At 45.3% G+C, this 12,220-nt stretch overlaps 2 protein-coding genes across 7 annotated transcripts in view; one reads left to right on the top strand and one right to left on the bottom strand.

Moving 5' to 3' along the window:
- Window positions 1-13: 13 nt before the first annotated feature.
- MSTO1 (misato mitochondrial distribution and morphology regulator 1) lies at window positions 14-4,176 on the top strand. 2 transcript variants are annotated; one of them, XM_042785271.1, is made up of 14 exons: window positions 14-125; window positions 207-330; window positions 409-463; window positions 555-630; window positions 789-837; window positions 1,138-1,276; window positions 1,413-1,530; window positions 1,617-1,751; window positions 1,868-2,020; window positions 2,584-2,715; window positions 2,860-3,044; window positions 3,276-3,374; window positions 3,478-3,596; window positions 3,857-4,176. In XM_042785271.1, the coding sequence occupies exons 1-14, from the start codon at window positions 24-26 to the stop codon at window positions 4,093-4,095; spliced, it is 1,725 nt and encodes a 574-aa protein (XP_042641205.1). In that variant the 5' UTR covers window positions 14-23; the 3' UTR covers window positions 4,096-4,176. The 2 variants fall into 2 exon arrangements, with proteins under 2 accessions (XP_042641205.1, XP_042641204.1); XM_042785270.1 differs by having other exon boundaries at window positions 3,273-3,374.
- LOC104355461 (GON-4-like protein) overlaps window positions 4,086-12,220 on the bottom strand; it is a 29,189-nt gene continuing 21,054 nt past the window's right edge. For 3 of the 5 annotated variants that reach the window (XM_042785264.1, XM_042785269.1, XM_042785268.1), the window contains 10 exons: window positions 11,536-11,717; window positions 10,824-11,021; window positions 10,117-10,260; window positions 9,504-9,647; window positions 9,075-9,194; window positions 8,670-8,783; window positions 7,970-8,177; window positions 6,136-6,925; window positions 5,572-5,674; window positions 4,086-4,970 (listed from right to left, as the gene is read on the bottom strand). In XM_042785264.1, coding sequence (XP_042641198.1) covers window positions 4,821-4,970; window positions 5,572-5,674; window positions 6,136-6,925; window positions 7,970-8,177; window positions 8,670-8,783; window positions 9,075-9,194; window positions 9,504-9,647; window positions 10,117-10,260; window positions 10,824-11,021; window positions 11,536-11,717 — 2,153 coding nt within the window. In that variant the 3' untranslated portion in view covers window positions 4,086-4,820. Of the gene's footprint in view, window positions 4,971-5,571; window positions 5,675-6,135; window positions 6,926-7,969; window positions 8,178-8,669; window positions 8,784-9,074; window positions 9,195-9,503; window positions 9,648-10,116; window positions 10,261-10,823; window positions 11,022-11,535; window positions 11,718-12,220 lie in introns of those variants that run through there. The other 2 variants (XM_042785266.1, XM_042785267.1) reach the window with 2 other exon arrangements.

The following is a 12,220-nucleotide window of genomic DNA, read 5'->3' as shown; positions in this document are numbered from 1 at the left end:
CGCTGAGGGGGGTGGGGACGCGCATGCGCCCTGCGTGGCGCGGAGCCGCGATGCCGGGGGAGGTGGTGACGCTGCAGCTGGGGCAGTACGCGGGCTGCGTGGGCGCCCACTGGTGGGGGCTACAGGTGCGGGGGGGTGGGGTGGGGGGTGCGTGGGGAGGGGGATCGGGATCGGGGCCGGGTCTGACTCGCTCCCCGCTCCCGCAGGCCGCCACCTTGCGCAGCCCCGCCGGGGCCGCCGAGCTGCGCGCCCACGCGTTGCTCCGCGCGGGGCGGGCGGCGGGCGGCCGCGAGACGCACACGCCGCGCCTGGTGGCGCTGGAGCTGAAAGGTACCGCGGGGCGGGTTCACGCGTGGGGTGGTGGGGGGTGGGGGAGTGTCTCCGCCGTGACCGGCCCCTCTCTTGCAGGCGGCGTGGGCGTGCGGGGGCCCGGCGGCGCGGGCGCGGAGGCGCCGGTGGCCTGGTGAGTGCGGGGGGAGGCGGGGGGAGAGTTGGGGGGGGGGGGGGGGGGGGAGAGGCGGGGCCGCCGCAGCTGCCGCCCGTTTGTGTTGCAGGGACGGGGCGGTGGCCGCGTACCGGGAGCGCGGCCCGGCCGGGGGCTCCGCGCCGCGGGACAGCGGGAGCCGCACGGTGAGGGCGGGCGGGGGGAGGGACCCACTCGTGGCGGACACGCGCCGTCACTCGTGGCTTTGGCTTGAACGTCTGCCTGGTGACGCGGGGGAGGAGGAGGTGAAGCCGCCTGTAACAGTGTTTGTTTTTTTTTTTTTTTCCGGGGGATTATTCCGTAGGAAAATGCTTCCTCGGAGGGAAAGGGAAGGTCCAGCACCCCGGCTCAAGGTGCGTGCACGCATTTTCGAGGCGTTCCTTGGAGTTTGTCCGGTTCTGGTGGGCTCGGTTGCTTTGCCGGGAGCAAACTTTTCCAGAAGGGTAGAATGAGCTGATGCTGGAGAATGTGTCAGTGAACAAGCACAAAGGGAGAAGGAGAACTGGGGTGAAATTTATTTGCTTGCAGAAAGATGGGTCAAGGATGCAGTAAACCGGTTAAGAAACTGCACCAGATGAAAGGCTCTTGTTTTCTTCATTCAAGGGAATGTTCAGTTGAAAAGACCTTCCTTCTTTACATCTGTCCTGTTCCAGGAGCAGCTCCTGCCTCTTCACCACTCGCCCTTTCCCAGGAAGCTTACTCAGGCAGCAGCACGCAGGTCTGGTCCGATTACCTCAGCATGCACTTGCATCCCAAGAGCATCTATGTCATCCGCCAGTACATGCACGATGGGTATGGCTGAGAGGTTTGGTTCAGATTCTGTTGTCCAGAACAGAATCTTGGTTTTGCCTTCAAGGAATAATTAAGAGGGGATAGAGTAAGCTTCCCCCCCACCTTTTTTTTGTTTGTTTGTTTTTTTTTCTCTAAGGGAATGTGGCTGTCTGGAAGCCTTTGGACAAGGTGAAAGTCTCCTGCAGGACCCTGGCTGCATAGAAGAGTTGGAAGATCGGCTGCACTTTTATGTTGAAGAGTGTGATTATCTGCAGGTTTGACAGTTTAACTCCCTTTTCTTTCAAGAAACTTTCTATTCAAGGTTAAGTAGAATCATAGATGCTGCCATCATTTTACACAGGGGTTTCAAGTCCTCTGTGACCTACACAATGGATTCTCTGGAGTTGGTGCCAAGGTGACAGAACTGCTCTACGATGAGTATTCAGGAAAAGGTATCCTGACCTGGGGCTTGACTCCAGTCCTGAGTAATGTGGGAGTAAGTAAACAATGGAGGAAACAAGAACCAGTGATGCTTTCATGCTCAGCCGTGATTAGACCATTTCTTGTTTGCATCTTTAAGATTCTAATGCTTGGATTTTCTCCCCCCTCCAGGATTTTCAGAAGAATTTTTACAGACTGATGAACACAGCCCTTGGAATTGTCCGTCTCTCCAGTCACAGCTCACTCTTCTGCCCCTTGTCGCTCAGTGGGAGTCTAGGAATCAAGCCACAACCTCCCCTCACATTTCCATATATAAACTGTGATGTATGTAAGGCAGAGTGGTTTATCTAGAAACAAAACCTACCTTGGTTGGCTTTCAGCTTTTTCAGATTCACCACCCTAACAGCGTTTTCTGCAGTTATTTAGTTTCAGCAATGTTTTTTCATGATAGTGTTCTGCTAAGCGGAAAAGATTTGTTTCCCTGCTTTTTCCCTGTTAGCAGAGCCTTAACTGTCAACTTTTAATTCCCATAGTATTTTCATACTTTAAAACATATTAACACATTTCCTTTTTTCAGTCTTTACATTGGTGTACTGCCTTCAGTTTCAGCACTGAAAAAAAAAAAAAAAGCTTTACTGCATTATTCTTCACGTGTGGAGTATGTAACTCCAACCTTGTCTGAGCACTAAGAAGTTGTTGATGAGCAAACTGTCAGTTGATGTGTTAGCAAGCAGCTGACTTGTTTATCCAAAACGTGAAATAATGGTTAAACACAACCTCTGTAGAAGCCCAATTCAGAATATGCTCAAGTTAAATACACAAAAATGGGTTAAAGAACAGAGGAATTGAACTTGCCCTGTAACTCCTCCATTTATCTCCCTCCACAGGCATCATCTAACTACCACAGTAGCGCAATCCTGGCAGCAGCGCTCGATACCCTTACTGCCCCTTACCGGCTCTGTTCCTCTCAGGCCTCTATGATGCACCTTGCTGAAACACTTAACTTCTCTGGCAGAAAGGTAAGGGCATAGAGAACAGCAGCTTCTGATCCTTTCAGCTCTACCTGAAGTACTGCTCTAGGCAAGAGCTGGTGTTCCACCTCACATCCACACAATCTGGGGAGTGTGTTCTGGGTGGTTTGTCACCCCCTCTCTGACTCACAGGTTGCGGCTGCGTGGGCTTCTCTCCCCTTTCCTGTCCTACGTGGCTACTCGCTCCCCGATACTTTATGTGCCTACCAGCAGGACGTACCCTGGAAGCTTCTGTCTTCATGTAGGGAGCAAAAGGTCAGCTGCTGTTTTGCTCAGTCTGTTGTGCTACGAGGAATTTGCAAAGAAAGTCACATCAGGTAATCAGCATTTGAACTGCACTTTTCCCTTCAGAACTCTGGCACTCTCAACAGCAATGATTCCTTACAGAAGTAATTTGTGTTCCTTTTAGTAGGAGTGTCAGCTGAATGGAAAGAAAAAAGTCTAGTGATCTAGCCAGTTACACACTACTTACTTTATAGCAGAACAGAATCAGGGACATTTTCAGTCAAGTCACCTGGATAACCCTGAATTGGTTTTCTTTGCAGCAGCTGCCCAGGAAAGCAGCCCCCTTCTCCACTCCACACCTGTGAGAGCACTGAGCAGGTTCTGCAGCATTACTTACACACTGTGTTTCCTGGAGCATTCAGGTTGGCAAAAGTCTTTTTTTTTTTTTTTTTTTGGAACAGGGAACACTAACTGCAAACTGAAGGTAGAGCAAGTTTGGGGTAACTTTATTCACCTTCTTTACAGCACATCCCATGTGCTTGAGCAGCCGTGTCACACCCTTCCTCCGTACCCCCAGTTTTTTTCTCCTCTTCTTACCAGAGAAGGCTTCCTCCTGGACAAACCTCCCACCTACTCCTCAGCAGGTAACAAGTGCCCCTTAAACTTACTTTGCAATAGAAAGAGATCCATGTAGGGGCAAGTAGGGTCTAGCAGAGGTAAAGGAGAATTAATTTAAAAAAAAAAAGAAAACCCAAAACATTTCTGAGTGTTTGTAGGGCAAAAATTATGAGTATTAAGCAGCTCTTATGCTACGCTGAGCTTATGTAAAGCAACTGCTTGTAAAGATACAGTAGGGAAACAAGTTTTGATTGGTATATTGAAGCAAAGATGTTTTTCCCTGCAGCTGTTGAAAGCATCCCTGTACTAGCAGCCCTGCAGTCTTCACCAGTTCTGCACACACTCCTCTACAGCTTGTACAAGGATCTCCAGAAGCTGAACATGCGGCGATGGGCCAGCTTCTTCTCTGCTGGAGTTGAACTGGACGACTTCCAGGAGGCTTTAGAGGAGCTCAGAACTCTAGCCCAGTGCTATGAAACAGGGTTTGAAGCAGATGAATCTGAAGATGAAGCAGATTCAGACTAACTCATCTTTATTACTAGAGATAGGGGAAGTAAAAATATCTTTAAGATCGCTTTCAAAATAAAGGGAATGGCTTTAAAGATGGCCCAACTGGTACTTTCTTTTAATTTCAGCAAAATCCTGTTACAAGGGCTGGCTTAAGTTCTGCAGCTACTTGCAGTTGTATCGTAAAGGAGGAAAGCTGCTTTTTGGGTACTCTTTTTGTATGGTTGGTGGTTTTTTTTTTTACCTTTGCAAAGTGAATTTGCTCTGCCTGTTAGAATAAGACCACACAATAAATACAGAATTCAGATTGTAACTTTCCCACATACAGTCAACACAAGGGGAAGACTTACCAAAAAAATCATGTGTTTGTTCCACATGAAAACAGACATCTTATGATACAATATTTACATGTTCTTTTCAAAGGCTGGTGGCCCGATCTTTTCACCAGAGTGAGGTCAGTGTCCACAAGCAGCACTTCTGTCATTTCATTGTTGAAGCTCCCCACGTAGGTTCTAGAAGATATTATCACCCTACTGCCTTTTTTCATTCCTTTAGTTTGATACAGGACTGAGAAGTGCAGCTTGTCAGAAGTGTAGCAGGAAGTGATCAACAACAATTAAAAAAGGTGCTATTTTAAGTACCTGTGCAAACATTTTTCCTTTATCCACAGCACCTGTCTAGCAGCAAACTGGCAAACCACTCTCCTTCCAATGCAGTCAGTGGCTTATCAAGCCAGAAAAACCTCAGTCATCAGGTTCTTCCTCTGAAAGCAGAAGATCTTTATCTGACAACTGGTCTGTGTTACTGGTACTAGTTGCATCCTCCTCGTCTTCAGAGCTGCCATCACAGGATGTATGAAACAGCCTCATCAGTTCTCTGAACCTGTGGGATACCTGAAGAAAAAGGGAAATGAGAGATGACTAGTGACATAAAAGGCGGTGCCAAATGGAAATTTCTTACTACAAAGTTCAGGGTGTTTTGTGCTTTTACTTAAAAAAAAAACAACAAACAACCCCACAATCACATTTTATGTAAGATTCAATCATAAGGGGGAAAAAAATGGAAGAGCACTGGGCCGTTTTCTTTGGAAGAACCGTTATTCTACTGATTTGCAAGTAAAAAACTGGCAGTTTGGGAAGATTCCTACCTAGGCAGTGATGTGGGGAAGGTTAAGGGACAAAACCCAGCAGATTCCTTGTACTGAAGTAGAAGGCTGGAGCCCCAAGTAACAGTCACTGAGACAATTCTGGTACCAAATATCAAGCTAGAGTATCAGTGTAAAAAAAGACCACAGCAGTCATGATTTTTGGCTCCACCAGAATGTGTTAGGGTTTGTTTTGGTTTCTTACTTGCAATTAGGATTATTTTTCTCTGATGCAGCATCAAATTGAAGTGTGTGAGACTAATATGACAGCAAACCTCCACCTTTCCCTCCTTTCCACCCCCTTTCCCCATTAGCCGTAGCAGATGCAAGCTTTGACATGAACCCCTCACCTCACTAGCAGTCTTGTTGCCCAGTTTCTGCGAGATGGCATGGAAGGTCTCCAGGTGGGCTCCTTTCTCCTGACAGGTGGTAAGGATGACTCTGTCAGCCTCCCTGCAGAACAGTACAGTGGCTGTGACAGCAGCCCAGAACAAGCCTTGCCACACTTCAACCCCCACAAGCCCGAGAGCCTGTTCCTGGGTACAGGTAACAACCATTAGGCAAGCCCAGGAGGCTTGTTCCTTCACTACTACTACCACCACCAATCACAGGACATATTTCTAAGTAGAGCTGCATTTAGCCTGGTTTTAAGCTTTTTGAAGGAAAAAAAAAAATTCTTTCCCAGCCTCAATTACTACAGTAATTACACTGTCATGAGCAGACAGTATTTCTCATAGGACCAAGACGGCAGCTGTGACAGACTGGTTAGAGGAAAAAAAAGCAGGAATACTCAAAGGGAGGGGGCAGAAAACATCAGAAAATGGGAACACAAACTAAGGGATACTCTATAACATGAAAGCTGAAGCCCAATACTGAATGCATGAGGATGTAAGGTGTACTTTGGGCAGATATACCTGGTCCAGAGGACAACCTTCTCCCCAGTCGAGCTGACTTTGCTGTTCTTGGCACACACAGTTGCTTCTGTGACTCGCTGCTGTTGCTGCTCCTCTTCCTTTTGTCCCAGGGAGGCAGTAATCACTCTATATTCCAGCTGCTCAGAATGCTGATGCATCTGAAAGCAGTTGTTTGCATTTGACTTTAATCTGCTCTCAGGAACATTTCCAGTGCAGCCTGTATCATCCGTTTCCAGAATGCAATTATCAGGCAACTGGAAGCTGCAGCTCTTACCCAGTGTTGGTTTTCCACCTGGGGTTATCCAGCCCTGCTTTGCTTCAGGCTTTTCTTCTAAAGGCAAAGGTGGCCCCTCAAGTTCTTTCATACCTAATTTTGAAGCATGACCAAAGACAGCAAGCTTATCTGATGAATCAGAATGAAGCCCTTCGGTCTGACATAAACTCTTTCTGGAAGAGGAACTGGGTCCCATTAAACCTTTTACTGTAGCAGAACAGGAAGACAGCAGCAAATCTCTGCTCAGCCCAGGGGAAGCATCTGCATTTCCTTGATGCTGGTTTAGTCCCTCACTCTCACCTCCCACAGTGCAAGGGCAGTCTTTGGTTTCTTGAGGTAGTTTTAGAGTAGCTTTTTGCAGATGTGTCCATCTGGGGCCAGTGATAGAAGAGTCACTGTCCTTTGCAGTATTCACAGCAACACTGACACCTGCTTCTTGAACCTGATTATCAGGCAGCACAGCTTTTTCAGAAGATGTATGTCTGCCAGAGACAATCTTTCCTTCCAGGTGAGATCCTGGTAAGAAACCCAAACAAGTTTAAACTAGCTGTTAGTATGAAAAACTTCTGGAGGCTTTATTAATTTACAAGAGGTTTTTTTTTTTTTAATTATTCTAGATCATAATGCTGTAAATGAGAACACAGTTTGGGAGCAGCTTTGTAATTCCATCTGCAGTTTACCCACCCTGTGCTGCAAAGGCGGCACCCTGCAGTCACAATTTTCTTCACCATCATGGGTTACCACAACTAGCAGCTGCGTGAAGAAGTGATGAACATGGAAAAGAAGCTTACGTGCATTGTCCAGAACAAAATTCTCAAGTGAAACACACATTGCTGCTCTTGGTGCCCTATCTACAAACCCACTATAAACTAGACATCAAGTTGCATTACATTGAAACCGCTGTACTTAACCTGGGTATGGTCTTCAACAGGAGCATTAACTGAGACACAGTTACTACGAGAAGGAAGAGATCTCTTTCAGGTTGTTTATCCTGCAATAATCATGTTTTCCCTCGTCTGTACCAGACTGAAGGAAAAACAGGTAACGTGAAGATCATTTAAAAGAATATTAGAGAGATGATGATTTTGAATTGCTGTGCTAAAATTAAAACTGGAAAAAAAAAAAAAAAACAAACAGTATCATGGACTGGGGACTGGTAGTACTGTGAATCGGATTAGTATGCTAAAAAGAGAAGCTTAAGTGGACCAATCATCTGAAAAGGGGAGAATATTTCTGTAGTCAGGAATGGGGTTGTTTTTGTTTGGGGTTTTTTTTTGTTTGTTTTTGCTTTTGTTTGTTTGTTTGTGGGGTTTTTTTGTTTGTTTGGGTTTTTTTTGTTTGTTTGTTTGTTTTTTAAAGGGGAATGCTCTGGATATATTCTGGATATATGCATGTTTAGAGCATCCAGAGTGGATGAACGGAAGGGAAAAAAAAAATATTAATAGAAGTTCTCATTATCTCAATAAATGTGCATTGGAAAGTCCCATACCCATTTCCATTTGTGTGAACCAGTTTGGAGATGAATCACGTACCTGCCTGTGCACACAGACTTTCACATACCTGAAGCCAGAGAGTCTGCTTTCCTGGATACTGTTTTTGTTCTGCTCTGGACATCCTCTCCCTCATCTCTGTTCTCCAGGCTTTCTTCTGCAGGTTCCTTAGACACTCCAGAATCCTTCCCTTCAGGTGGAGGACCTGATTCTTGTTGAATAAGGCTTGCAGTCAGCTCGTGAGAATCTTTATTTTTATAAAATTTGTTTTCACACACCTGCAAATCAATACGTAGGCATACAATTACAGATGTGATAGATCAGTCCGAACCTAACACCCTGGCCTTTGCTTCCAAAGTACTCCTTGACCCTAACAAAGGCTTCAGTTGGGCAATATGTTTGCATTTAGAAAGCTGAATCTTTTTTCTTATTATGAACAGGTACAGTTCTTTTCACATAGTGGCCACACAAGCATCTTCCACCGAAAAAGCTTATTCTTAACTCAAAAGAACATCAAAATTAACACTTTTTAGCACAGCAAGGAGGGGCAGTAGAAAGTGAGGAGGAGATAGACAGGGGAAGGCCAGGTAGTACAGTCAGATCGCCGAAGGAGACGCTACTGGTCATCTTTCGATTTACTTTCTTCCTCAACACATTATTTATTTTGGACACACAAGGCCTGAGGCTGAACAGACCATCACAACAGAGGGACTCTGGGCAGGACTCTACTTTCCACTCACCACTCCAGGGACTTTGGCCTATCAACTAACCTTACTACTACAATGGCTGCAGGTCCTCCTTTTGCTTTTCTTTAGCTTGAGATCGCTACTCCCTTCATGGCAGGAACATGAACATTCCTTCATCCCATCTACCCACTCGACCTCCTGGAAACAGACATACTCCAGCTGACAAATGCACATGGTACACAGCGATGACAGTCAGGGAAAGGTTAGCTCCAAAGGGAGCCAGGACGGGCTGAGTGGCACTCCGCACGCCCGGAGAGAACTAAAGCGATTATGCTGCTAGCAAGCAAAGCACAATGGAAACATTTCAATCCCTCTTCTTCAGATCTTTTTAGGCTGTTGTCACGTCCCTCAAGAAGACACATTTATCCTCACGGGCATGCATTTGCTCAGAGTCCAGATACGTGGACTAGTGAGATACCCCAGGCCCACCTTGTCATTGCTCTGGCCTCCGACTTCTTTCCGCTTTTTATTTTTTGAGGCTGCATGCATCTTGGGTGGTTCATCCTCCTCTTCTACATCTGGCAAAGACACCTCTTCAAAGCCATCAAACTACAAAAAAAGAAACACACAAGAACTGCTCTATCACGACAGCTCTTCAGCAGACCAAACTTCATTTTCCCCATTCATTTCTTAATACTGAGCTCAGTTCCAGGACATGACAAGTTCAATTATGTAGAAGAGACATAAACACTGTTAAAAAAAAAAAAATTTAAAGTTTGATCCAATCCACCAACAGGTATCCCACCCTGCTGCTTCCCTCCCTCTGGAAATGCAGCCTCAATTTGTATTCTTCAAGTTCAGATATGCCTAGTATCCCTCCTTTTATCTTTTCTAGCCTTGGGGAAGAGATCGCTCCACCTCATATTCCTTCTCTTCTGTCCAGTTGATCTCCTCAAAATCTCCCATGCGGCTGGCTGATGGTCGTAAGTGATCAAAGAAAATGGAGAATTCATCCTGCAAGTGGTCATGTCCTTTCAACAGTTGCCACATTTGGGTCTTCAGCTGAAAGAGAAATCCAGAGAAAATAAGTGTTTCCTTCCATGTCTTCACATGCTTTGAGAAATCCTTCTGAGAAGAAAGTGGAACATCAAGGCTTATTAAACATGGAAGTTTATGCTTGCATTGGTACTACTTCATAAATATTGTGAGATCATTCCACATCCAGCTACCAAATTAGCCTAGAAACATCCTTCCAAAATTCTAGGCAGACCTGCAGGAGGCACTAAGCTAAAATTTCACCTGCAAGGTGAGAAAAACAAGGTGGAGGGAGGAGAGAGGAGACACACAGGCCAGTCAATTGTAAAGCCTCTTTAAGAGGCAGCTTCAATTTTCTCCCACACCCCACAGAGGGAGATTGCACTTGATAAACTCTTGTGCTCTCAGAGAGCAGCAGATGGGAACAGTGAGGCAGGCTAGCTATTTGCATTCTCAGGGTTTTTGAGAGAAAGGAGATACCTGGATGCCTGATTACCTCTGCAATCTCCTGGGGGAGGCAGTCTGCACAACTCTGCAGAACTTTGATGATCTTTTGATGGTGGGCAGGATTTTCAGCAAAGCAAATCTCCAGCTGCCTGAGAAACTTCCGGCTTTTCTCAAATGCTTGCTGCTCTTCAAACTGACCAAAAGAAAAAGATTCACCCCTCATGTTCAAGAACGTACTTCCAAGCATCTCTAGTTGGCTTAAACAAGTTACAAAATGCCTGTCCCACTACTATATTTTTCTATTTGTATTGATACCCATTGCAAAACTGGGAAGAGGTGGAAGAAGAAAAACAAGACTTTATATAATCAATTCTTAGATGAGCTGTAAAGTTTTACTTCAACCATGTGTTCATAAGATAGGAAAATCCAGAAAGAATTTAACAGGTGAAAACCTCTATCTTACAAAGCGGAAGGCTGATTTGCCAGTCAAGGGAACCGTTTCACTTGGTGTATCTGCACTTTGCCTCTGCAGTCAGGTTCTGTGACGTAACTGGGGATGGTTGATTCTCTACAGTAAAACTTAGTATTGAGACTTAAAACAAACACTAGACTTTTCAATTCTGATTATTAAAACGGCAAGGTAAGCAAATAATTTACCAGCTGTTTACTGTTCTTGCTCTAGGCAGAATTCCTTCACTACCAAAAGCACTGACATTGTCTGCTTAAAACTTGATCTTCTTCTTTCATTCTACCTACCAGTCCACACTCCAAAGCTTGTTCTGGTAAAAGAAAGGCGGCAAAATCTGTGAGCAACTGTGGCCAGTCATGCAACAGTTTCTGTAAAGTGGAATAGAGATCCACAGCTGTTTGCTTGTCAGTGCTAATCTCAAACTCATAGATAACACGAAGAAAGTCTTCATACTTTCCAGGAACATGCTGCAAGGCTTCACGTACCTGAAAAGAGCAACAGATCTTTACAGGACTGCGTAAGATCCAGGAAGAAAACAAGTTAATTTAGTAATCTCTGATCTCTTGCTACTCAGAATTTCCACAGTGCTCCCAGTTTTGATGAGCCAACCAAGTCTCTTCCTTAAAGATAAATTTGAACTGCTCACAAGAGAGAAGGGAACCAAATCCAAGACTATGAAATTCTGAAATCAAGAGGATCAGTGTTGTGGATTGACTGCCACCAGCAGCTAAGCACCCCCATAGCCACTCGCTCACTCCCTGCCTCCCCCAAGAGGGAGGGGGGTGGGAAAGAGGGAGAGCAGAAGCAAGAAAACTCGTAGGTCAAGATAAAGACAGTTTAATAAGGACCACCATATGGGGTGCTGTGAAGGTAACTCCACCCTGACCAGATCCAGTACACCCAGTTAGAACTGGCAGTTATGTGGCTCAGGCATGAACCATGTTAGAAGACTCAGTGTCTGATGTTTCCATTTCTGGGTCACATACTGGTCTGGCTTACCCTGGTTAGATAGGCTTGTGCAAATGCCAGATCCTTCTGTTCCCGCAGGGGATCTCTCTCCAGGATGTCTTCATCATACAAGAGGAGCAGCTTAGATGTGTCTTTGCTAGCACGAGCCCGTCCCCTCTTATTTCTGGTTCTGTGTGAGCTCTTGCTCTTTCCAGGGGCTTTCATGTTTTCTCCTGTGGAGAAGCACAAAGCAAGTTGTACAGGTACTTTTCACACATCCCCTGTGCCTGGCAGACAACTACTCTTCTAGATCAATGTTGCAATAGAAAAGTAGGTTTTCAGAGTTAGTGATGAGTGAACTGCTTATGCTCTCCTGTAAGTGTATGAGAGGTATACTTTTCATTACTCAGACTAACATATTTTAAATTGCCTGTTTATTTTTCTGGCATCTGACAGGAAAAATCTCTGGATACAGCAACAAACCCATCCTAGCAGTTACTCAGCTAGCAATCTACTGAGAACTAATAGACACGTCTACTGCATACCAGGGGCAAAAAAATCATAGCGGGTAAACAGAGATAGAATATGAGCAGAGGTGGCTGTTAACGCTTGCAAATTATTCTTTTAGCTTATTATTTACATTAATAGAGTTAACATCACAGATTAATAACTGGTGTCACATAATATGGAGTGAAATAAAATGCTAAGAGTTGCTACATTGAGATTTTTATGTCTT

Source organism: Tyto alba, unplaced genomic scaffold (assembly GCF_018691265.1).
Source record: "Tyto alba isolate M040663 unplaced genomic scaffold, T.alba_DEE_v4.0 Super-Scaffold_8, whole genome shotgun sequence".
In the NCBI taxonomy this organism is placed as follows: Eukaryota; Metazoa; Chordata; class Aves; order Strigiformes; family Tytonidae; genus Tyto; species Tyto alba.
Note: the sequence above shows the minus strand (reverse complement) of the source record. Positions and strands in the feature narration are given on the sequence as shown.

Coding starts and splice junctions, on each gene's coding strand:
- MSTO1 (XM_042785270.1), top strand. CDS start 24: ATGCGCCCTGCGTGGCGCGGAGCCGCGATGCCGGGGGAGGTGGTGACG. Junction 464..554: donor GCGGAGGCGCCGGTGGCCTG/GTGAGTGCGGGG, acceptor TTTGTGTTGCAG/GGACGGGGCGGTGGCCGCGT. Junction 3,375..3,477: donor GTGTTTCCTGGAGCATTCAG/GTTGGCAAAAGT, acceptor CCTTCTTTACAG/CACATCCCATGTGCTTGAGC.